The sequence below is a fragment of the Grus americana genome, chromosome 1 (assembly GCF_028858705.1).
Source record: "Grus americana isolate bGruAme1 chromosome 1, bGruAme1.mat, whole genome shotgun sequence".
Classification (NCBI taxonomy): Eukaryota; Metazoa; Chordata; class Aves; order Gruiformes; family Gruidae; genus Grus; species Grus americana.
In genome coordinates, this window is record NC_072852.1 from 1,800,260 (window position 1) to 1,824,740 (window position 24,481).

At 48.5% G+C, this 24,481-nt stretch overlaps 3 protein-coding genes across 4 annotated transcripts; 2 read left to right on the plus strand and 1 right to left on the minus strand.

The window, feature by feature from the left end:
* Positions 1 to 930: 930 nt before the first annotated feature.
* LOC129209561 (carboxypeptidase A1-like) lies at positions 931 to 5,476 on the plus strand. The gene is made up of 11 exons (XM_054834184.1): positions 931 to 1,075; positions 1,786 to 1,867; positions 2,697 to 2,831; positions 2,984 to 3,082; positions 3,564 to 3,665; positions 3,740 to 3,841; positions 3,971 to 4,081; positions 4,308 to 4,398; positions 4,546 to 4,745; positions 5,064 to 5,148; positions 5,234 to 5,476. The coding sequence occupies exons 1-11, from the start codon at positions 1,011 to 1,013 to the stop codon at positions 5,419 to 5,421; spliced, it is 1,260 nt and encodes a 419-aa protein (XP_054690159.1). The 5' UTR covers positions 931 to 1,010; the 3' UTR covers positions 5,422 to 5,476.
* Positions 5,477 to 6,181: 705 nt separating this feature from the next.
* LOC129209566 (carboxypeptidase A1-like) lies at positions 6,182 to 9,535 on the plus strand. The gene is made up of 11 exons (XM_054834193.1): positions 6,182 to 6,317; positions 6,538 to 6,619; positions 6,846 to 6,980; positions 7,067 to 7,168; positions 7,330 to 7,431; positions 7,515 to 7,616; positions 7,757 to 7,867; positions 8,093 to 8,183; positions 8,568 to 8,767; positions 9,045 to 9,129; positions 9,272 to 9,535. The coding sequence occupies exons 1-11, from the start codon at positions 6,193 to 6,195 to the stop codon at positions 9,457 to 9,459; spliced, it is 1,323 nt and encodes a 440-aa protein (XP_054690168.1). The 5' UTR covers positions 6,182 to 6,192; the 3' UTR covers positions 9,460 to 9,535.
* Positions 9,536 to 10,077: 542 nt separating this feature from the next.
* CEP41 (centrosomal protein 41) lies at positions 10,078 to 24,462 on the minus strand. 2 transcript variants are annotated; one of them, XM_054813124.1, is made up of 11 exons: positions 24,391 to 24,462; positions 23,775 to 23,838; positions 22,611 to 22,658; positions 18,384 to 18,445; positions 17,234 to 17,303; positions 16,616 to 16,757; positions 15,639 to 15,790; positions 15,234 to 15,301; positions 14,318 to 14,432; positions 13,909 to 14,124; positions 10,078 to 13,383 (listed from the first exon to the last, which is right to left on the minus strand). In XM_054813124.1, exons 1-11 carry the CDS (start codon positions 24,421 to 24,423, stop codon positions 13,235 to 13,237), a joined length of 1,119 nt encoding a protein of 372 aa, XP_054669099.1. In that variant the 5' UTR covers positions 24,424 to 24,462; the 3' UTR covers positions 10,078 to 13,234. The 2 variants fall into 2 exon arrangements, with proteins under 2 accessions (XP_054669099.1, XP_054669100.1); XM_054813125.1 differs by lacking the exons at positions 14,318 to 14,432; positions 15,234 to 15,301.
* Positions 24,463 to 24,481: the final 19 nt, after the last annotated feature.

Below are 24,481 nucleotides of genomic sequence, written 5' to 3' on the forward strand. Positions count from 1 at the left end.
GGAACCCGGCCCAGGAACCCAGACCATCCTTGACAAGCGCAGATGGGAGCTCAGGGGCATTGTAGATAGGCGCACAACAAAGACGCTGCTATAACCTGCGGAACAAAGACGCTGCTATAACCTGCGGAACAAAGAAACCACTATAATGAACTGACCTAAGACAGCAGAAGTCAGCAACAGCTGCTCCAGGAGCTGCTGTCCTGCGCCCGCTTATGTAAAGACATAAAAATAACTTGCTTTCCACCCAAAACCGAGCTCCTCCTTCTCTCTCTCCGATCATTACTCCCAGATGAATGTCCCTGAGCAACCCCTCGGCCTCTCACCGGGGACGCCTGGCTCCGGGCTCCGTGACACCCATCGTCTTTGCAGTGAGACTTCATCCATCGTGAGCTGGCCCCACTCCTGGGAGCGGTTTGATGACTGGCACTGGTAATAATTTGAATGCTATATTTTGAATTTTTTAGATACATATATATGTGTGTGTGTATATATAAATTAATCATAAATACATATGTTTCTATGCTCGCTTTTCTGCGAGTAATTTTGTAGTAACTTGTAATATACACTTGCTTTACTAATCATAATTATACTTGACTTTTGAAGTAATCTGTAATAAAGAAATTAATGGCAACAAAGTGCCGTGTCCTTGTGTTCTCTGGGGTCCTATGACCCCCACCGTCACCACCGTCCCACGCCCGTGAGTTGGCTGGTGACTGTGACCATGACACGCGCACCACGCTGGGTACACAGGCACGCATCCTGGCAGGACCTGAGCGCCGAGGAAGACGTTATCAGATCCTCCCTAATTTGGCTGCTCTTTTATTGACTTCGCCAAATAAAGCAAACATTTGGGCTCCTGGGAGCCGTTCCTGGCTTATCTGTTTGTCGCTGCCGGTTCCGTGGGGACAGCAGATGTGGCCTTGGTGAGAAGGTCCACGAGTGCCCCTGGAGCGCTATATAGGGGGCTATATACGCCCTCAGGGGCGGAGGTTCATCTGCGTCCACTCACCATGAAGTTCCTCCTGGTCTTCGCCGCCCTTGCGGCAGCCGCCCGCAGCGAGCAGCTTTTCGTGGGGTGAGTCCTGCCAAAAGCTGGGGGGTGGTGGGGCACCCTGGTTGGGGACGGGGACTGGGGTGAGAGATGCCTGGCTCCGTCCGCTCTCCTTTGGGGTCAACAAGAAGGATGACATCCCACGGGGGGAAATCTGTCAGCTTTTACCGCAGGGACGCTGGGGAAGACGTGGTTTCACCCCAGCTTTGGAGGGAGGTTTTGAGCATGTAGCAGGTAGAAATTAGGGGATGCTAAATCCTGAGAGCGTCACCCCGAGCTTTTCCAGGGAAAGGACTGACCAGGGATAGGGAAGCCTTGCTGCTGGGGAAGGAGAGCGTTTCCCGCTCTGCTGGGGGCTGTTCCTGTCCCTGGGGGGAGCCCAGCCGGGCTGGAGCAGCAGCTATGTTAGGAAATTCCTAGCGTATGGATAGATATAGACAGAACATATAGATATGTTAGATACTTCCTAACATTTTGGGAGCTCTTGTGGTCAAAGGGAAGATGGAGACTGCCTCGGGCTCTCTGGCACTTGCTGTTTTTCCTATTGCGGCTATTCCGAATCTGCATTTTTTTGCTCTCGACACCAAATCTCCAACAACTGATGCACTTTCAACTTGTCAAGCCCCGGTGTAGACCCTTCACAGTCTGCACCCAGCCCATGATGGGGCCATGTCAGCGCTGGAGGCTCAGCTCCTTTCCCTCTTGCATGTGCTGACGGCTTTGCCTCCCTGCAGGGACCAGGTCCTCCGCATCATGCCCAGCGATGAGGAGCAGATCAACCTGCTCAGAGTGCTGGCCGAGCACGCGGCGGTGCAGGTGAGCTGCGATGGGGCTCCGAGTATCCCCCGGTGTAAAAGAGACCCCCGATGACATCCAGAGCTCCCTCCTTCTTTTGACCTCACATCCAATTTTTCTTCCCATTTTGGATACGTATCATTTATAACTATGTAAATATAATATTTAGCTTGCGTACCTTGAGCCCTCCCATTTCAGATGAAGGGGGAACACCCGGGCCACTGCAGCATCGTTGTTCCCAGGCTGAGTATCCAGGTCTAAAATGTCATTGCCTTTTTTTTTTCTTTTTTTCTTTTTTTTTCTTTTTTCTTTTTTCTTTTTTCTTTTTTTTCTTTTTTTTCTTTTTTTTTGTTTTTTTTTCTTTTTTTTTTCCTTGAATTATGACATAACTCTGCTCCTGCTGCGTTTGCCCTGGTTGCTTTGAGGGAGGTGAATCCTGGTGAAAAGTTTAAGCAGTGGGAGCACCAGGAAAGAGATGGGTGGTGGGGAACAGCATCTGCACCGCAAAGCTGATGTAGGGAGTCACATCTATCAAATTAAAGAGCAAAACCAGCACACAGTGACCCCGGTGTCTCACCACATCTGCTCAAATCACAAATACTCCTCATTCAAAGGGACATTTGCAGCCAACGAGCAACTTGGGCTGAAACATGTTTCTGTAGAAGATCCACTGAGTGAGGCAAAGGGACCCTGACCCATCCTCGTAGCCATGCGTGTCCCAAAACTTGTCCAAAGACCGTTTTAAATCCTTCAATGGAAATTCTTATGAGATCCCTTTTGGTGCCAGGGAGCTCAGTGAATGAGCATCAGCACGGGATGGGGCCAAGCTCTCTCCTCTCCTCCACACCAGGTTGACTTTTGGCGTCACCCCACCAGCCCCGGCCAACCAGCTGACCTGTGGGTGCCCTTCCCCGGCCTCCAAGCGGTGAAAGTCTTCCTGGAATCCAATAACATTTCATACATCATCATGATTGAGGACGTGCAGGTAAGGGCTGTGACAGGGAGCAGGACAAGCTCCTACAGTTCAGTCCCAAGAGAAGGTCCAAAAAGTTGGAAACCATGAGAAGATGTAAGAAAAACTCAACTCCCTGCTCCTTCCAGCCTGTTTGATTTTTTTTTTTCCCCCCTCCTAAACAGGAATTATTGGATGAGGAAAAGAAAACCATGACGAAGTCCAGGAGGATAAATAGAAGCACCAGCACGTTTGATTATGCCTCCTACCACACAATAGATGAGGTACTTTGCAGAGCATCTGCTTCGTCTTTCTGGGGGGGTCATGCTTAGCCCATGCCATGGTTGCATCCCTGTGGTTACATTCATGGTGGCGGCGAGACTTCCCTGGGATACGTCTCTCCTCCCTGGGTGGAGGTTTTAGCTGAGCCAGGAGACCGGGCGTCCCTCCATGTACAGCGTGGCCTCTCTTGGCACCTCCCCGCCTCGCTGGAAGACATCTGCAACTTCATTTTGGGAGTCAAACCCTGTGCTTGGAGCCCAGTGGGTGGCCGATGGAGGCTGTGATGGTGTTGGGGGGATCTCAGAGCTTTTCCCAACACCACCATTTATGCTGCTTTTGCAAAAGCCTTTGTGATGTGCACCTCCCTGCTCGCGCAGAGGTCTTCTCCAGGAAAGCTCTGCATTTTGCATCTGGTGCTGGATATCCTAAAAACCAAAAGGAAAGCCAGGGTGAGTCTCATGACCCAGCAACTCCTCCTTTCAGATCTATGACTGGATGGACATGCTGGTGGATGACCATCCCGACCTCGTTAGCAAGCTCCAGATTGGGCAGAGCTACGAGAACAGACCCCTGTATGTGCTGAAGGTGGGTACTGGGGGCACTCTCACCTTGCCCAGCCCTGGGAGGGCACGGGGCTGAAATCCCTCGTCTCTGTACAGTTCAGCACCGGGGGATCAAATCGGCCGGCCATCTGGTTGGACACTGGCATCCACTCACGAGAATGGATCACCCAAGCCACCGGCATCTGGACAGCCAACAAGGTAATCACGTGCCCTGGGACCCCAATTCTTACCCCAGCCCTTTTTTAACGCCTCCCCGTGGCACCGCTCAGTTGCATCCCTCATCCCCGAGGGGTGCTGAGGCGGCTCCCACTCCCCTTCCCCGTGCAGATTGCCAAGGACTATGGCCAGGACCCCTCCATCACCGCCATCCTGGACAGCATGGACATCTTCTTCGAGATCATCACCAACCCTGACGGCTTTGCCTTCACCCAGAGCTCCGTGAGTGTGGGGACACTGCGGGAGGGAACTTGTCCCAGCACTTGGCTCTGGCAACCGTGGCTGGTCACGGTTTTTGGGTGGGGATGGATGTCCCTTCCCATGTGGGATAGCGAGTGGGTGGAGGTGGTTTCCTCCTGTCTCCAGAGATGCTTGGACAGGAAGGCATCATCTGTCCCCCCAAGGGGAGTCACATCCCTGTGATGGTCTCACCCCCATCTGCTCCTAGAACCGCTTGTGGCGCAAGACAAGGTCCATCACTGCCAGCTCCAACTGCATCGGCGTGGACCCCAACCGAAACTGGGATGCGGGCTTTGGAGGTGAGAGCCAGGCCACTGAGGCCTCACGTGGAGCATTGCTCGTGCCTCAAAGCATCAAAGCTTCTTGCTAGAGGGCAGAAACCTGGGGTCTGGAAACCTTTCCCTGGGGCAGCCTCTCTGCATGGTGTCTCCTCTCCCATGCCACAGGCTCCGGCTCCAGCAGCAACCCCTGCTCTGAGACCTACCACGGCCCTTATGCCCACTCCGAGAGAGAAGTGAAATCCATTGTGGACTTCATCCTCAGCCATGGGAACGTGAAATCGGTCATCTCCATCCATAGCTACTCCCAGATGCTGCTTTTCCCCTATGGCTACACGACAGCACCTGCACCCGACCACCAGGAATTGGTGAGATGGCCCCAAAATGTAGACATAGGGCTGCAACCGCCAGTCTTGCTGGAAGAGTCAGGTCAGACCATCCCAGGACCCTCCCTGCTGCTCTTGTTAGATGCAACCTGCACATTGAAGCCCATCACCTATTTCTTGGAGGGAGGGCGATTGCGAGACATACCTCCCATCGATCAAAAATTGAGGGTGTTTTGGGGAAAAGCAAAAGCAGAGGGGGTGGGAGACGATGGTGGGCTCTAGACCCCACTGCCCTGAGGTTTCTGCTGCCCCAAGGTCTTGGTCCACCAGGTCTCACCACTTTTGGGCTCTCCCTTGCAGAATGAACTGGCTAAAAAGGCGGTGAGCGACTTGGCCGCTGTGTATGGGACAAAATACACCTACGGCAGCATCGCGGACACCATCTGTAAGTGTCCCTTCCCCTTCCTGCGGCATCGTGTCCACCACGAACGCTCGGCGTTGGGATCACATCTCCTCTCCTCTCCCCGCAGACATGGCAGCCGGCACTACCGTCGACTGGGCCTACGACAATGGGGTAAAATATTCCTTCACCTTCGAGCTGAGGGACACGGGGCGCTACGGCTTCCTCCTGCCCAGCAGCCAGATCATCCCCACCGCTACCGAGACCTGGACAGCACTGCTGGACATCATGGTCCATGTCCTGGAACATCCGTACTGAACCCAGCACCTCCCGTGGTGTCTCTTCCTCTCAATAAATAATCCTGGAGACTCTTTATGGTTTAAGGCTGACGCTTTTTTTTTTTCATGCTAGACTTAAAAAAAACCCCAAACAAACAGTGAAAAAAGGATTCCCAGCCCTGCAGGTGTTTATTCCCCCTCATGGTTTTGGCCCTACAAGTCTCCATCCTTCAGGCTCAAAAGTCCTGAAGGACCTGGAGGGGATGGGTGGGTTTGGGGCAACCAAGCCCTAATTTGTGGGTTTTTGGGCAGCATTGATCCATTGTCCCTTCCCTGGGGGCTGGGAGGGAGGACGCTGGGCACCTTCGGGGCCATCACGGGGTGCAAAGCTCCTTCAGGCATTTGCTGTTTTGTTTTTGTCACCTGGGATGACTGTCACCTGCTCTGACCTCTATTCTGCACCAAAGTTTAAACCAATTCCCTCACCCCTGTCACCACAGTTTAGGTCCCCATCTCGCCAACCCCCCCACGTGAAAATATTTATCTCGCACCTTCTCGACCCAATTTAGCCCTTTGCCTCCCCGCAGCTCCAAGCCGCAGCCGTGGGCGGTGGGATTTGGCACCTCCCTGCCTCTCACCCCGCCGGCGGGTGACTCACTGACGGCTCCGGCCGGTTCCCAGGACGGGTTTGGCCGGGACAGGGAGCGCTGCTGAGGGGGGACGGTAGGGCTGCGGTGCCCAACCTTGGCCGGTGCCAGCCGGAGCCTTCCCACAGCCCTGGGAAAGGGGACAGCTGGGGGCCACCGTCCTGATGGGATTTAAGAGGCCCCGAGGTGCCACCGGGACGCAGGACGGGCTCTTTCGGCTGACGATGAGGGTCCTCGTGCTGCTGGCTGCCCTGGTGGCAGCAGTCGCCGGCACCGAGACTTTTGTTGGGTAGGATTTGGGCTGGCGGGGGGTGGCTGGGGTGGGGACGGTGGCACCGGTTGGGGCAGAAGGAGATGGTTCAGCCCCGAGGGGACACAGACGCCCCCAGGAAGAGGCTGAGTTCACATCCCCAGGGTGGGGGGGGATGGATGGAGTGGGGGTTAGGCTGGACCCAGGGGGGTGGCGCTTGGCCTCGCACACCCCCCCCCAACATCCCCTGACCCCCCAGGCACCAGGTGCTGCGTATCATCCCCACCAACAATGAGGAGCTGCAGAAGGTGGAGGAGCTGCAGGAACTTGAGGAGCTGCAGGTACCGGGTCCAGCGGCTGGGGTGGCTTTTGGGGACAACCCCCAGCCCATGTCCCTTGCTTTTGCACCCCCCCAAGCCACGCTGTAGAGCGAGGGGGGGGGCTGGGGGGGGGGCTGGATGTGAGACCAGCTGGTGAAAAGCAAGAGGGAAGCTGGCACCGGCGGGGGGGGGGGCGGGCAGCCCAAGGCCGGATCCGACCCCCTCGTCTTGCTCTCTCCCCTTCCAGTTGGATTTCTGGCTGGCACCCCGTGGCCTTGGGCACCCGGTTGATGTCCGCGTGCCCTTCCCCAGCCTGCAGCCCCTCAAAGCCCACCTGGAGGCCAACGGCATCTCCTACTCCATCATGATCGAGGACGTGCAGGTCAGCAGTGGCGGAGGGGAGGTGGGTGAGACGTGGGGTCTCGGCGCAGAGGGGGACGAGATCTCATCCTGCCCTGCGTCCCCCAGGTGCTGGTGGACCACGAGCGGACGGACATGCTTCGTAGGCAACGCCAGCTGCTGCTCTCCACCAGCACCTTTGACTATGCTACCTACCACAGCCTGGAAGAGGTGAGAAAGCACAAGATTCGGGGCATTTTAGGGGAAAAAAAAAAAAAACCTCCACAAAATACCCCTGCATCCTGAAATTGCTTTTGCAAAGCCCTTTGCTCCACGTGCAGCAAGGGCAGGGGGTGAGGCAGGTGTGACCCCCCCTCATCCCTCTCCCCCAGATCTACGCCTTCATGGACCTGCTGGTAGCCGAAAACCCCAACCTGGTCAGCAAGCTTGAGATTGGCCGGTCGACAGAGAACCGTCCCCTCTACGTGCTCAAGGTGAGGATTTGGGGTTTGTGGGGTGACCGGAGGAGGGAGCAAGACCCAGGACAAAGCCAACCACCCCCCCTCTGCTTTTTCAGTTCAGCAGAGGGGGAACAAACCGCCCGGCTGTCTGGATCGACACCGGCATCCACTCCCGGGAATGGGTGACGCAGGCCAGCGGCGTCTGGTTTGCCAAGAAGGTATGGCCACCTTCCAGACATATCTTATGGCCCCAAGGGCCACGAGGTCCTGCAGCCACCGTGGATGCTGAGTGGCTTACCCCACGGAGAGGACAGTGCTCCAGCAGCACCAGGGAGCCCCAAACCACCATCCTCTCTAGATTGTCCTGGATCATGAGAATGACGAAGGTCTGGCCTCTGTCTTGGACAAGATGGACATCTTCCTGGAGATCGTCACCAACCCGGATGGCTTCGTCTTCACCCACACCCAGGTAATCTCCCTGGCTTCCCTTTCCCTTCCTACGGCCACGCTGGATGAGGCTGGGGAGCTGCACATGGAGGCCCCGAAAGCTCAAATCCTCCTTGTGTACATTTCCATGGGGTGGGAAAGGGACCACTGTGACCCGTTAGCCCTCTCAGATGACAGCCCCCCCATCCACTTGAGGCTGGTGGAGCTCTGACCCCGGACACCAGCTGAGATGGCTCTGCTCTTCCAGAACCGCATGTGGCGCAAGACCAGGTCCAGGCACTCAGGCTCCCTCTGTGTCGGCGTAGACCCCAACCGCAACTGGGACGCAGGTTTCGGAGGTCAGAACTGTCCCGCTAACCCCATGGAAGGGTTCTGTCCCCCACGTGGAAGCTCTGAGGCCACTTCTGGCTCAGAAAGGTCCACTGATGTCTCCTGGGGAAGAGATGGGATTTACTCTCTGTGGCAGAGATGTGGGTTTGGGCTCCACTAGGGCTTTGGTGTCCCCTAGTGACCAGCACAGTGGGGACCACAAATGCAAGCCACCATACAAACATCCAGGAGGAGCTCCAAGAGCATTCCTTGCTGGCCACCAAGCAGCTGAGGTGTGGGAAAAGGTCTTGGGCTTGGAAATGGAAAAGGCCCTTTGACCTTGTGATTCTTTGAGCTACCCAACTGCCACCAAAGCCACCAAACACCCACACCATATTTTCACTTCTCCACAGGGTCCGGGGCCAGCGCGAACCCCTGCTCGGAGACGTACCATGGACCCTATGCCAACTCGGAGCCTGAGGTGAAGGCCATTGTGGACTTTGTGAAGAACCACGGGAACATCAAGGCTTTCGTCTCCATCCATAGCTACTCCCAGCTCCTGCTCTACCCCTATGGCTACACCAGCACCCCGGTGCCTGACCAGAAGGAACTGGTATGGCTGACGCAGAGGTTTGAAGGGGGCCAGGATGATGGGAGGCTGCTCTCCTCCAAGGAGGAGCAACCTCCATCACGCACTGTGGAGGGGACATTGGCAAGCCAGGAAGAAGCCCTGGCTCCTCTGCCAGCCCCTAGGGACTCCCCCAGGCCAAGGCTACCAAGCTTTGGGATCCTTTCTGCCTGTGGCATGAGGGAAAAACCTCTCCTGCAGGCTGTATCCCACAGGCTTTCTCCTCCTCTGGCTCATCTTTCTCTCTTCTATGTATTCTCAGCACCAGATTTCCGAGGAGGCAGTGGCAGCTCTGTCTTCTCTGTACGGCACTTCCTACAAGTACGGCAGCATCATCACCACTATCTGTGAGTAACGGGGGGGCAGCAGTGGTTTCCCCCACCACCATTAAACCAAAATCATCACTCACACCTCGGCACCTTATGAAATAACCCCGTAGGACGCAGAGCGACTAACGTTTCACATCCCTCCCGTTGTTTCCCCACTCAGATCAAGCGAGCGGAGGAACCATCGACTGGACATACAATCAGGGCATTAAATACTCCTTCACCTTCGAGCTGCGGGACACGGGGCGCTATGGATTCCTGCTCCCCGCCAAACAGATCGTCCCGACTGCCGAGGAGACGTGGCTGGCGCTGAAGGTCATCATGCAGCACGCACTGGACCATCTCTACTAATCGGGATTGGGGGCTGAGCGATGGTTTAACTAGCTGGAGGAGGAAAAGAATGCAATAAATAAAGAAGGATAAGAAATACTTTTTGTTGTTTCTCTTATTTCAATCGCGGTGAAAAAGCTTTTTTGGAGACTGACTCGGCACTCCTGTGGATACACACGGTGGCAGCCAACATAAACAGCACACGCTGGCCCAGCGGCCCGAAAAGGGCATTAAAAGAGTATGAAAATAGTGGGACACAAAAGAAAAGAAGGTGCTTGTTTTCCCTCTGCTCTGGCAGAGGATGGAAGGGAAAGAAGTTCAGTCTGACACTTACTGAGCACAGCACAGACCTCGCACACCGCAGCCATGCTGGCAGGAGGGGCGCCCACCTTCCCCAGCCCTCCCAGGGGCCGGGGTAGCTCTGGGATGCGATGGAATTGGGTTAGCACGGTTTATTCTGCGTATTTTTGTGGCTGAACACCAGCTTGCAGCACTGGTAGAAAGGTCTCTCCTCACCCGCTGCAGTCCCATGAGGAAGGGGAACCAAGACCTGCTGACTCCCAGCTTCTGCAGGCACCACTCCACGCTCTCCGTTAGCTCTCAAAGCTCAAACTGAAAAGAAATACTCAACCATATGATGTCATTTACTTTTTATTAAACAAATTAAAACTCCCCGACTACATAGACTTTGACTCTGTCCTCCAAATAATACTAAGTCAAGAGTCCAAAAACATACAAAATCCATCAAGACAATGGGAAAGTACATTCAGCTCTTCCTTTGACATCCTGGATTTGGAAGATCTTAAACAGCTCAGATTAGTTTTTTCCGTCCGTTTCAGAAGGAGGTTTTCACGCAGCCCACAGGGGCCAGGGATTTTGGATCTGTCTCCCAAAATCAGGACTTTAAGCCAACACAATGACCACTGCTCTCATCCCCATTTTCAGATAGATGCATTTTATACGCTTCCAAGGGCTTGTGGAGCTGAGAGATCTCCCACTCGCACACCCGTGGGACCCTGTGTGCCGCACTGGTCCGTGTCTTTCAAGCACGTAATAAATGGCTCTTGGCTCTCACCTCTCCTGCGTGCATTCAGCTAAATCAATCAGGTAGTATCATTTTTCAGGCAACCAGCCTAGGCAAGCTACCAACTGAATCGCACAGGAGATACCGCTTAGTTCAATGTTCTTATTTCACGACGACATAAAAATGGAGGTGCTGTACAAGAAGGAGCAGGGGACTCGGGACATCGAGATCAGACTACGCAGCTGCAAGAGCCATGTTATATGTTCAAAGCTAAACATGGCATTTCCGTTTTATTTAGCTTTTATTTATTTCATTAGGCCACCAAATAGCATCACCTCTCAGTAACTAAAGCCCCAAGAGCTGAGTCAGCTTCCCAAGGCTGCGAGTGAAGAAGAGTGTGGACAAGCAGGTCCCCCGTGGCTCCTGCTTTGAGCTCAGACCACTTAAATAAACACTTTTCTCTCAAGAAGCGATGCTGCCGTTCCATGGAAAGCCAACCGCTCTGACCCAGAGGACAAACTACTTCATTCAAAATAAACACATCGAAAACTAAACCAACAAGAAGTCTTCCAGAAGTAGGATCAAATAGGAAGGTAAGAAAGCAGAGCAGTTAGTAAGATGGTGAGACGCATCCAGCTTCCTAAGGGTGGGCTGAAATAAGATCTTTAATTTTTTCATCTGTTTTTGAGGGGTTGGAAGGACAGTTTGTACAAATTAGAGCTGGTTTGTACAACGTAAAGCACCCAAGGGTTTCCTTGGGAAGTTGGGAGCTTTAAGGTAAGCCCCGTATTTAGATTTTGTTACGCATAAAAATACAGATGTGTATTCGAACACATGGGGGCATTCAGCTCTTTGTTCAGTACCTTTTAAATGTTGGCTCTGCTCTACACCTCTTGATTTCTCCCCTTATTCTCCCTCCGGGGGATCCCTACACAGCATCAGAGCTTTGTGCTCATCACCTTGCTCTTCTCTGGAGAGCACTGAGGTCACGGTTGTCATCAGAGTGAGACTGAGTCCCTGTATCAGCACTCCTCTGATTTAAGACTCGTGGAGACACAATAAACACAATAAATGTGCTCAGGGATTTTGAGTCTTAAATTGCCAAACTGGAAATTAGGTGCAATTTCTCTCACCTTACCCTTTAATCAGAATTATCCCCTGATGATCCACACCACGGGTGAATTTTGGGGTATGTTGAAGATTCTACTTCAAAAAGGGGGGGAAAAAACCCCACTGAAATCCAAAAAGCCATGCACAAAAACCTCACAAGCCCAAGAAACCAAAGCTGGACCAACCTGAGCAATCCTGCAGGTCAAGGCTACAGAGCAGGATCTCTCCGTAATCACCTGTGATGGTCTCTAGTAGGCAACTCTGCTTCGTCACTGGGTAGTTTCAGATGATTTCTAGGTCACCCAGCTAATATTGGTATGGTGGACACACCAATTCGATGAAAGCTGCAATACTTGTTTTCAATGAAATCTTCACGCCCTGTTCAGTTACCAGATTCATGGTCCCTGCTTTTAGGGACCCTGGTGAGAGGGCAGAAGAAAGTTTCCCTTCAACCACCTTAACCTTAAAGAAGCTACTCAAAAAAAAAAACCAAACCACTGGCAAGGGCATAACTAGGAATAAATTTCCAGCCTCTATCAGGCACTGGAACTGCAAAGCTCTTCACTGCTCCACTGAAGAACGCAGCTTGCCTCCAAATATCGGAAAAGCATTTTATGAAGCAAAATGACGCTCTCCCTCCTGACTGGCAGCTGCCTGTACGATGCTTAGGGAAGTCAGTGACCGGCTCCTCCGTGTACATTGTAGTTTTCTGCAGCTCTAGTGACCTGCAACCCGCTCTGGCAAGTCGGAAAAGGAGCAAACCACCAGCGCGCAGTCAAACTAAGAAGACACTCTGCCTGCACACCAAGAGGAGGGGCAGAGCAGATGATTTTGCTCTAAGACATGTCAGCTAAAACCCTGCTCAGCACATCTGGCAGCCTTACTCTCTCATTTAGAACCAAAACCACCACACAGTAGTGCTCTCTGTAACCACAGCAGAGCAGGAAAAGCACAGTTAGAAGCCAAACCTTCCAGATAATAAGGGAGAAAAAGAGGAAAAAACACAGTTATTTTTTCCTCCCAGCCCACCTTTAAAAATACAGAACTGTTTCACAAACTGTCCATGAGAAAATGCAGCTGTCAGGTTACAGTGCCACGCTGGGCATTATTTCCAAAAACATCTTTATTACAAATACTTCCATTCATTAACATAAATTAAAAAAACCCAAACCACGGAATCCTCTCTCCAACATTTTGGCAAGTTGCTGAATGTCTGTATCTCTGCTACAAAACACCACAGTTTTTGCTCACAGACGATTTCTGGCCCATTTACCTTCGCGTGTTCTCCTGTTCACAGTGTCTGCAGTTCCAGGCACAGCGCAGGAGTACGTTACAGACATAAATTCATTTGTCTGAACTATGAGCTTTGCAGAACCGTTTCTACTGATCGCAGGCTTTACTACCAGTTTCCTCCCTCCCCTACAAAATCAGTTATATCAACTCTGTCCTGACACCGCACCTAAAAGTCAGCCTTGCCAAAGCGATATCGTTCCTGCTTCTATGAAATGTCAACCGTTCCAGCTCCCCCAGCCTTACCCAAGCTGCCATTTCTATACCACCGCTGCTTTTCTCTGTGGATTCCTAAAACGACAAATGGGCTGCACCGCTCAGGGTTCCCAGAACCTGGACACTCATTTATTCAGTGGAAGACGACACCGCTGCTTATTTCCACGGCCTGTTCTGGAGGCTGCTCCTGCTGAGTGAACGAGCGGTGAGGGATCCCACGTTGCCAGCGGTGCTGGGGAGACTGGGGCTGCTCCTCACAGTTGTCACCTTGGAATCGCGGCCTGAAGAACCACGGCTAAGACGGCCTGGGAGGGGGGGGAAAAAAAAAAATAAAAAAATCAGAGGCTGCGTGTGTGATGGAGCACAAGGACACACGAATGATCTGTTGCCTTCACTGGCTCTCCAGCTCTCACCGTAAACATACAGACCCATGAATAATTCAGTGGGGGGTTCTAGGCACCCTCTATCTAGCTGTGCAGGCCTAAGAATTTGAAAAACTTACTAATCACCAGGAAAACCTAAAGACATTTAAATACGGTGGGCAGAATCGTATATGCCCACCCTCAGCAGGTCCAGGATTTTGCGATCGTGTAGCTATATAAGATTTAAGTTCTCTGGGATCAGCACAGCACAGGTTTTGGTGGATCTTCTCAGTCAGTTTGGGGAAAAAAAAAAGAAAACCCAACAAAAAAACCCCAAACTCAAACAAAACCCAAACATTCTCCCTCTCCCAGCACTCTCATGGAAAGACTAGAGCAAAGCAGAGAACTGCTGCAGGGCAAGCTCAAGAGCTACAGAAAGCGGCCACAGCATTTGTCCTGGAGTCTTACTGGCAGCATCTGAAGGAATGTGCTCCTCTTCCAAGTAGTACTTTATCTTTTGTAGATCATCTGCAGAAAATCTCCATTTATTCTCAGCAGGTGTGGGTGGCACTTTGGGAGATGTCTTTTTTCGGGCAGATCCAGTGGAAGCTGCCACCTGGCAGGACACGGGGAGTGAGCCGGTGATCAGACCTTCTGGAATCTTCTGTGCAAGGACCTTCAGGCCTGTAGACATATAGATCACACATTATCAGTGACCACCAGCAAAAATGGTATCAGTGATTTTACCAGTCACAAATAAAACACTCGACAGAGCTGAATATCCAGCTCTTCCCAGTCTCCAGCTCACACAAACCTCACTCTCTGCTCTCGATCTACCCACCCGAGACCTCAGGGAGTCCTGCCCATCCCCACTTACCTCCAGATAACATAAATAAGTTCTCAAAGCCCCTCTCACACATGGTTGTTGCAGCCTGGCTGGCTAACCTCTCATCATTGTCATACAAAATGATAATTTTGCCATGTGCATTTTTCTGATAGGTAGAAGAGCTAAGGATTCATTTGTAAACTTAAGGTGACCGTTAATACCTTTTAGAAAGAAAAAGGGAGACAAACAAATGGGACCGGAGACTGAGAGACTCCCTACTTGATCTGTGAGTATCAGGCAGGAACGCCTTCCCTTCACCTGTGCTTTAAAACTGATTTCTCAGTAGCTGAGGCTTGCCAGGCACTGGAAGGACACAGCCTAATCCCCACGGGAGCGCAGCCCCTGCACCAAGTGTCCACTGCTGTTCTGAAGGTTAGTAACAGGCAATAGCAAGAAGAACCTTCTTTTACAACCTCCCCTTTCCAACCTGGGAAATTATCAGCCTAATCCTAGCTAATAATCCTCTTTCTGTCCTCCAGAGAAAAGCCAATCCCCATGAAGGTGCTGAGAGGAAGCCAAAGGATTTAATGAACGCATCCCTCAGGAAGCCCAGCACTCCAGCAATAGCGAGGGACAGGTGCCCAAGTAGTACAGCTTTGCCTTCCAGTAGTCAAAAATCCCAAGAAATGTCAAATTCAGGCAGCTCCCACCAGAGTCAAGAAGTGTTACAGCCTGGAGGAACTAGGATCCGGCATCTGATGGCGGCAGAGGAGCCGCACCAGGGAATCACAGCCAGTGTAAAGGACAGCCCCCCCCCCCGCTCCTTGAAATCCCCAGATTTTGTTGGTTAAGCATTGTCCCGGTCACAGTGACTGCTATAGCTCCAATTCTTTTTGGAAGCCCCCACCAACATACCCCCAGTTTCTTTTTTTTATTTTATTCCAGCACTTTTACATATAAAGGATACATATTCCAGAATACTATTTGTATATGGATTCATTGTTCTAGACAGCGTTGCGATAGGGTAGGAATAAGCTGCAGAGGAGGAAAAAAAAAAAAAAAAGAAAAAAAAAAGAGAAAAATCATACAGCAGCTGAACACCAACCATCACACAACCTGGAATACAACTGACACAGACTTGTTAGAGTTCAACAGACTTGAAAACCCACTGAGTAAGGGACTAACATCAGCTTGGTCCCCTCATCCCTTTCCAGGGGACATGGGTATAACTGGATGAGTGCTGAGAGCATTCTGCACCCAAGTTGTTTTCCACCTTGGGGGGAAAAAAAATGAAGCCAGCCAGACTATGACACAGAGCTGAATACATGCTCCCAGCTGAGACTAGGCTGCTGTGGGATTCTGGCGTCCTCACCTCCAACAATGTGACATTGGTCATACGCATCTCGGTCTCGTACGTCCAAAAGCAGGAAGGGGCAGTCGGGGTAAGGCATGTCTTTAGCCTGAGCGTCCGCTTTCTTTGGAGTGTCCTTTTCTATATCCAGTTCACCGACGCCACTTATCACACTACAAGAGGAAAGAGGAGGTTATGGTGCAAGCTCTCTCTGAACACTTCTGTACCTCTTCATCAGGTCAGAGTGCTTTTCCATCGACTGTTCCAATAGCTCATTCACGTTTCAGTACAGCCAGACACCACATAAAAATGGAGAGAGTCTATTTCAGGCTTTCCAGTACATCTTAAGAGACTGATTTCATTTTTAATCAATATAAAAAAATAAACTGACTACTTTGCTGTGTGAACATACTACACTCTTCTGGATCAGTCAAGTCGAGGAGTTTTATTCAATGTCCTAAGTGACTCTGAGGTGAAGGAGAATAATTCCAAGAAGCTGCCAAGGTCGAGACATCAGCGAGTGAGACACAGTAAGTAACTGTCAGTCACTAGTCAAGGTCAGAGATACCAGGAAGACACCCTAAGAGGAAGCTTTGTGAAAGAAAGGGTTTGGAAATTTGACTCTTATTCTCAGTCACGGGACAATCCATTAAGATCATCAGCAAAGCACATTACTGAGTGTACCAGAGCAGTTTATAACATGGATTCTTGAACCCAGGGACCTGGATCAAATCCCACAAACATATTTCCTTGTCAGCCATTTAGACAATCATCAATTGGCGACAGTGTTGGGTTACAGCCGGAAACCAAACTCCTTCAGACAGGAAAACTTGCCAACCCTCTTTCCTGCTCATATCCCCAAACCTGCAAAATCAGGCTTTACTGAGAAATACAGTATAAAGCCACTTAGTAGCAATTTAAAATAACTAGCTGGATAAAAATAATTATCTTCTAAGACAGGAAGACTGTCTTAGACATTGTATGCTATTATCAGGCACCTCTGCAGCGTGGACCGATAGGATTCCCCAGCTCCTGTGTTGTTTATGAACAGGACTGGACTAGGTGTCCCATCAGGGCTTCCTTTCCCATTTGTCCCTGCTGTGACTTCAGCATCTGCATCTGGAGCAGCAGAATCGCCATCTGGGGAGAGAACAGGGTGCAAAGAGTTAAAATGCTGCAGACAATAAATAAGCAGGTTTTAAGCCCAGCTTCTATTCTTAGAAGAAAGCACGTCTCTTAAAGGCAGCCTTATCTTCATCCTCTTACAAGAATGACTTACCAAGAGGCTCATATTAAAAATAATAAAAAAACCATGTGATTTTTAAGGACTCAAGATCTCATTTTAAGAATTCAATAAAAATTTAATTCTTGATGCATGATATCTACTGAGTTACTACAATAAACTTGGCAGCACGAGGTCTTTCCTATTTGCAAGCCTCTGTTTTAGGAGTGTTTCTGTTCCCAAAGTGGAATGGCTGCAGGCCACAAGTTAAGTTATTTTTTTCCTCCTGATTAAAAGACTTGCTGAATAGTCAGCTATGTCTGTCAGGACACAGTTCACCATATGACAGTGATCTACAGCTCTTTCTCTTTGTGCTTACAATAAATACTGTTACCTTCCAGCTTGTGGATCTCCTCATTTGTCACTTCTAAGGTTTCATCAGATAGGGAGGCAACCTGGATGACCTGCATGAAACAAAAGCAAGCCAAGGATACCTTGATACGCATGCACCAGTGGGGGATCAGCTTAAGTAAAAACAATCCTCAAGCCAAAACATGTTTAACTCAACACAATTTCTACTGGACTTCAAGGTCACATATAAGTGCATACATGATGCATGTGTTGCAAGTGTGGCCTTTTATTAAACAAAACTTGTAGCAAAACCCCCCCAAAACACTCAGCCTTAGAATAAAGAAAAGCCAGATATGCCATGCTGGCAATATCAAATACCAGAATGCTTTCTGATATTTATGAAGTTCAGTCACCGGCTGCAACTGAAACATTTCAGAGAATACGCTACACCGACTAAAATCGGTTAATTGGTCTCTGAGAGCAGACCTGAGGTATTCACATACTAACTCAGTTCAGCACCCCAGTGAGAGTCACAGGATTGGTCTTAATAATCCAGGGGAACTAAAGACACAAGTCTGCAGAAACCCACTCCTTCAGGAAAGGGAAGGTTAAACTTGCAGATACTGCTCTCCTTAGAAGACAGCTTGTTTTTTCTAGTTTTTACTAGTTTTCTTGAACCAACATGTAAGCAACACATAGCTCTTTATTTACCGATCAATTTTTCCATTTTTTTAGTCTTTTGATTCATTACTTTTAATTAAAAAAATACGCAGAAAGCCTTGAGGTCACAACCTTCCCATCTTGTGCAGTTAAACCCGCTATTAAGGAGGGCTTCAGGCTGTGACTGCTTGACACAAAGCTCGATGAGATCAGATTTGAATGCTACTTTACATAGCCCTTTTCTTTTGTAAGAGGCTTGAAGATCCTCTTAAGTTAACAAACAGGGAACAAATTTCAAAGACAGGGTCACTACAAACTTCAATTTGCAACTAAAAATGTTTGACTACTCTGAAAACACTGGCATGAGTGGTTTGCTTTTATTAAGGGGAAATCTCCGAGGGCAGGAAGAAGCCAGCACGGAAGAATTACACACTAAGGCTACATAATTACACAGAAAGCTTTAGACAAAGCAAAAATGCTGTTCACAAAAGATAACAACTTTCACAGAGGCCAGAGATGGGAACTATACATACCAACTGGGCCAAAGTAGTGACTTTCAGTCTTTTAAACAGCTCATCCTTTTTATATCTGTAATCTTCAAAAACAAAACAGAAGAGGACAATGTAAATTTTCAATTAACATCCAGCTTTTGCAAATACCAGGCGATAGGCTTAGTCCCAGCTATTCTCGTAGACTCTCTTTGCCAAGGCGGCAGGATTTTGGGCACTAAGCTTGTGCTGAAAGATCGGAGTGGCAAACCTGAAGGCTTTGTGAAAAGTAAAACCAGTTATAAAGAGAAATTTTGTCCAAATGTGATTAAAATGGAGAAGGCAGATTTAGTTGCCTTTAGACTATTTTGTGCTTTCTGTGCTCGCTGGGGGAAGGAAGCGGTTTCATGAATTTATCACCTTGCCCACTGTTCTCTGAAGCCTGCTATGGTCACAAAGCCTCTTAAACCAAAAGATTTAATTTACACGAATTTTTCATTTGTGTAAATTACAGCAGAATCAGAGCATAGGAGCACTGTATCTCAGACTATGTGTTATCAAATACTAAGCTAAACACGTATGTTTAATCCTACTGATTAAAATGCTCCAGGTTTTCTTACTTTATCTGACAATTCAATTCCGATCCCTACAATTTGCTAATTGGATATCTAAAGGAATGGATAACTGACAGAAGGTGTTTAATGCAGAAAACTGAACAGCGGATCGGCACGGATACCAGCTTGAAGGCCACATCATTGCTACGGAGAAAGTGGACTAATTGAGCCTTAAGCCTGAAGACAAAGCTTAGGCAGCAAGAAAACCGAGCGGTCTGTTGGAACAACTGGCAAACAACCAGAGCAGAGATTAACAGTGCTAAGTAAGCGATGACAAGGATGGAAGCCTGATTGCATACAGATACTCGAGCTGTGTAAACACGAGGAAGAGAGAAGCCTTCTACTGTGAAACAAAAGGGTGTATGTAGTAGGAGAGAGAAGCTAGACGAGTATCAGTAGGAACATCTTGATATGAAATAGCCCCCCCACGGGAAGTAATGGAAGCTTCATCCTTTGGGAAATTTACAGCTAGAAAAGGGGAAAAAAAAAAAGAAAAAAGAAAAAAAGATCAATCCTGCACTGGCAGAGAAAGGCAAAAAAGATGAACAAAATTCCTCACGTGTCAGGTACTGCAGCTGCAACAGAGTTCTGCATGCAGGTCTTGAAGCCACGCTCTAATGAACCTGAGCGCTCTCAAAAAAATAAAATTGCCTCTCCCTTCTTTTCTTTTCCTCCTCCTCCCTTACTAGGCTCCACCTCTGAAGTCACAGATTTTTATTTTTAAAACTAAAGAAAAATCCTTTGCATTTTATAACAATTTCAGTAACTGTTGGAGAATATTCCAAACCAGTCTCTCTCCAGCTGTTCAGCTAAGAGGGCTAACAACGGAGAACAGGACTTTTATCAAATCCAGCCAATAAGCAATTCTAAATCCTCTGAAACCATCTGCTGAATGCTCCATAGCTTAAGCAAGGGAAGATGGGGGAGAAAGGGGAAGGGCTCCAATCCATATTCCTGTAACCAACACACAAAAAATTACGGCAAAATTAGCTTATGGAAACTCTCCAGCTGAGATTTGTTTAGAGAAGGAGCCATGCAAACACTGGAACTCTTCCCCATACAAACGGTGATCACACGCTTCCTGACAGACCCTCTGCTCGGACAAGATTCTGCCCGTACACAGCCAACGGGCACATTACGGTAGCCAAACAGACACAAAAAGAGAAATTGTGAGCTTTATCTCTGGGCTTCTTTTATTCCTATCCTTTCATCTCAAATATACTTCCTGAAGAGGTAGGCCAACTAATTTTCAGCATTCAGAGCAAGCAGAGTTCCCAAATTTAACATCCCACCCCATAAATTTTTTATTAGGCTGCAAAGCAATGTCTGCTTTCTACTAAACAACTTGTCTTACAAAGAAGTAGCCCATCCAAAATAACCCAGTACATTGCAGCGCATACTACAGCTTTCAAACCATGGGTCTAAAGTATAAACTGTACATAAACTAGATTTCAGAATGTCAATTAACTAGAAGATTACCCTGGCAGTTCTTGCAAAACCACCTGGTTTCAAGCCTCAAGCTCGGGTTGCTAAAGCCTCCCTTTACAACTCGGAAATAACAGCAATAATTATCTTTTATACAGCCCATTTCACCTGCCTGACACAAAACCTGCATGTAGCCCATGTCCAAATGATTAAAACTCCTCAGCCACGGACAAAAAAGAGCCCTTCAGTCATGAGAAGAGCAAGAAATAAATTTAATTTAGAAGGACAAATAAAAGCAGCAAAGCTTATGAAATACCGGATGTATAAATATAAACACCGACAAAGCCAAACTGTTGTCACAGTGCTTATACAATACGGCTGCTAGATGGTTTCTTCCCACCTCAAGCAAGGATTATTCACTCCAGAACAAGCCTTTACGACCTAGATCTTGCTTTCACCACCCAAAATTATTTCTATCAAAAAGAAAAGACAAAAGTGTTGTTATTACAAAGCCCAAAGTGGAGCAGATCGATCTGAATGCCTGCGGGAGCCTCCCAGCAGTTATCAGAAAGTTCAGAAGTGCTGCTTCCGACTATAAAAGCAACATGACGTACCCGGTTCCGTCCTGGAAGGTCCATTCGGATTTTCTGACATTTTTTGCTTCAATGAACTGGTCTGAAGCTGTAATTATTGTGTATTCAAGGATGTGCTCCTCGAGGCTTCAGCAATGAGTGAAGCAACACCAGAAAAAAGGGAAGAGGCTTCGTGTCTCTCCTCAAGTCAATCCTCCAAAAGACAAATCATCGTGGTTCCAGCTCTCTTATCACTTTTGATTCCACAGCAGGCTCACAGTATTAAGTCCCACTCTCTCACATTACACAAGAGACAGAGAGTTGACTGTATAAGGTATTTAAAGTTGTGTCCAAATGGTGTCATCTATCCATGAGAAATCAAGGGGGAGAAGTTTCTAAACTGCCTGGGAACACAAGGTGCCTATTCAGCCAAATATAATGAGAAAGTTTCTACTGGACTCCAGAACCATGATGAAACATAAGAACTCCTACATGAAACAAAATCAGATTCACAGCAGAGATTGAAAACCAACTAGACCCATACAAACAAGATTTTCAGCACAGATAAAAACCGATGGCAATCCAGCGTTAAGCACTGAAATCTTAGTCGGTCAACACAGCGTTTTGGAAAGCAAGATCATTTCTCTTTTGATTTTCCCCAAAGACCACAGTGTTTAAAAAAACCCAAACACAAAACAACCAACAAACCAGCAACAAAGGACCATTTTGCATGAAGCCAAGCACAAATACATTTATGGGACAGATTAGCGACCTCCCTTATAATCTGAATGTTACCATCTTAGAGAAATACAGTAAGTGGGTCTAAGAACTAAAACTCAACATTCGAAGTCCTAATTAATCCTCATTAATGGGGACAATTTTTCTTTCACATCAATAAACACAGCTTTTGGGTTTAATAGCTTTCCTGGCTCTCTATGTGAAAATACTCCAGACAGTAGCTGGAAATAAAGTAGTAAAATATTAGCTTTTTCAGTACAAATTTTTTAAAAGCACCTATTTTCAGCAGGAAAACAGACTGAAAGAAAAATCAGTGAGGTTTTCATTAGCCTGAACGACCCAAAGTCTTCAAAAGATCAGTGTTTTGTTCTGGTGAAATCAATAAACTACATGGGAATGAGCCTGTCTTTTTCCTGTCTTGGAGTATTCTAATAGAATTCTAAATACGCTACAATTATACACAAGTAAAAGAACTCAAGCTCAATCATTTTGTCACCTAAAAGTGAAACAGAAGTCTCAGAAATGCAGTCTGAGTCTTTCCAGATGAGTCTAGTCCAGTTTTCTTAATCCAGAGACCTTCTTCCTGCCTGGTTTCCATTCAATACCAACATTCACACAAAGAAGGATCTGGAAAGACTCCTACAGCTGCCTGCCTGGCTTCTTATGTTAAATCTGTAAAGTTCTGTGAGAGACAGAGAAATAAGGTGCAGGATAAAGTGGAATGTGTCCAGCAAAGAATCAAGGTAGAAGCATCTTTCTAACTGTAGAATCTCCTGCGTGTTCCTACGGTTCATGCATGTAAATGTGGGAATCATCGGAGCAGAGACTTCTGAGCAAACAGAGGGCCTGGGATTCAACCCCTGCTCTTTCAGTTTTGAACTAACCCACCGCAAGTTACATTCTGCTCCTCCCCAGATACTCACTTCTTTTAATCTCTTCCAACTTCTCGGTGTATTTTGTCAAACTGTTTCCTGTAACAAAAAAAAACAGTCAATCAGTTTGTTACAAATTTTTTATTAGTGGTTTTCTTCAGCACTACTAAGGCTTAAATTTTATTTTTTTGAAGGAAAAGATCGGGCTATGATACAAATACTTGTTGCAGATCGTCTTTCACCGGGACAATATGGGGCAGCCATAAATCAAAAAGTACTGTGATTTTCCTCTTAGCAATTTTCTCTTGCAAGGAAAACCGAGCTAAATAGCCAAATCAGTCAAAGGACTTGCTGGACCCCAGCTGCCAACAGTCTCCAGGAACAAGCAGTGCTCCGTAGCTTAAAGACTCTGTACTGGAGAGGGGAAGTCACTGTGAACGTTCACAACCAGGAGGAGCTCAAATCTTCTCTGTATATTCCCAGCCCTACTTCAGTTCTTCTAACAGAACGCACCCAAGTTTTATTTTACAGGATTTTCAGTAAGGGGTGTGGAAGTATCCACACCCTGCTAGTCAGAACAGCAATATTCGCAAAAAAAACCCAGCCTTGTAGCACCCTTCCCATTTACAAATTCCATACTGAGCCCCCTCTACTCAAAAGCTAAGTTACTTTGATGCTGCTTTGGAGAACTAAGCCATCACCTTCAGAAAGTCACTACCTAAAACTCAGTACATTACAGGTCCATATGTTATGGCACTCTTTCTAAGGGAGCTGAAATCAGGACCTTGGTATTCAAATCCTGCCTCCACCACACTACTTCAAGCGCAACTATGTCCACACTGTCCCTTCTCCAATATTTTTTGCGTTGATACTATAGGCGGGTGTTACTGGATAAAAATTCAACCACTTTAACAACAAAAAATCCCCAAAGACATCCTCCAAATAATTATCTTGATTTATACCCTTGTCAAGATAATAGTTTATACAAGAAAAGCCCACACGTAGGAACTCCAAGACCAGTAATTTCTATAGGAACTGTCACAACAGAGCCTGATGTAATAAGGTGAGATACATCATAATTGCGATGTGAGTTCTGACATTCCTGCACAGTATCTAAGGTAAAGCAGTTTGGAACAGAGGCAGTTAAGACATTCAGCATACTTTTATACATTCCTACATTCACATTTTGGTTTTTTACCCTATGATGTCACTTACCAGTATCGAGGCGGGTTTTTATATGTTGGTATCTGGGATTCTGAGGGATGCGCCTCATTAAATACTGTTTTAAAAAGGAAAAGATAAGAGGAAGTCAATATACAGCCATGTATTTTCTTTAAAGGCAAAAAAACATTAACAGAAAAGGCAATTTGAAGAGCTCCAAGAGACAGCAAAAAGAGAAGCAAGATCACAGGCATCCTCTCAGACAATTCTCCACTCTCAGACGGAAGGAAAGATCTCCAACTCGGTATTAAATCCCCTGCCGAACCGCCACTTTAAAGCCTAAAAAGGCGAATCTCTCTCCATCCGCCACTCACCCAGAGCACGCCCAGCTCCAGGGGCCCCAGGAAACCTCCCCCCCCGCCCCGAGTTACACCTCTGGAGGCAGCACGGGCCCCCTGAGGCCCCCGAGAGCCCCCCAACCCTCCGGGCACCGCACCGAATCGGTCCCCACACCCCGCAGCTCCCAGGGATGCACCCAGGGCTGTTCCCCTCAGGTCAGGAGGCCGCCGCCGCTCCCCGGCCCGGACCCCAGAGTCCGTGTCTCCCCCCCCCCCCGCTCCCCGCCCGCCGGCGGGAGGGTGAGGGCGAAGCGAAGAGCCCCTCGTCCCACCTCCGGGTCCCCGACACTCCTCCTGCTCGACATCTTCCCACAGCGGACACCCCGCCGCTCCCTCCTTCCCTCCTTCCCTCACTCCCGCCTG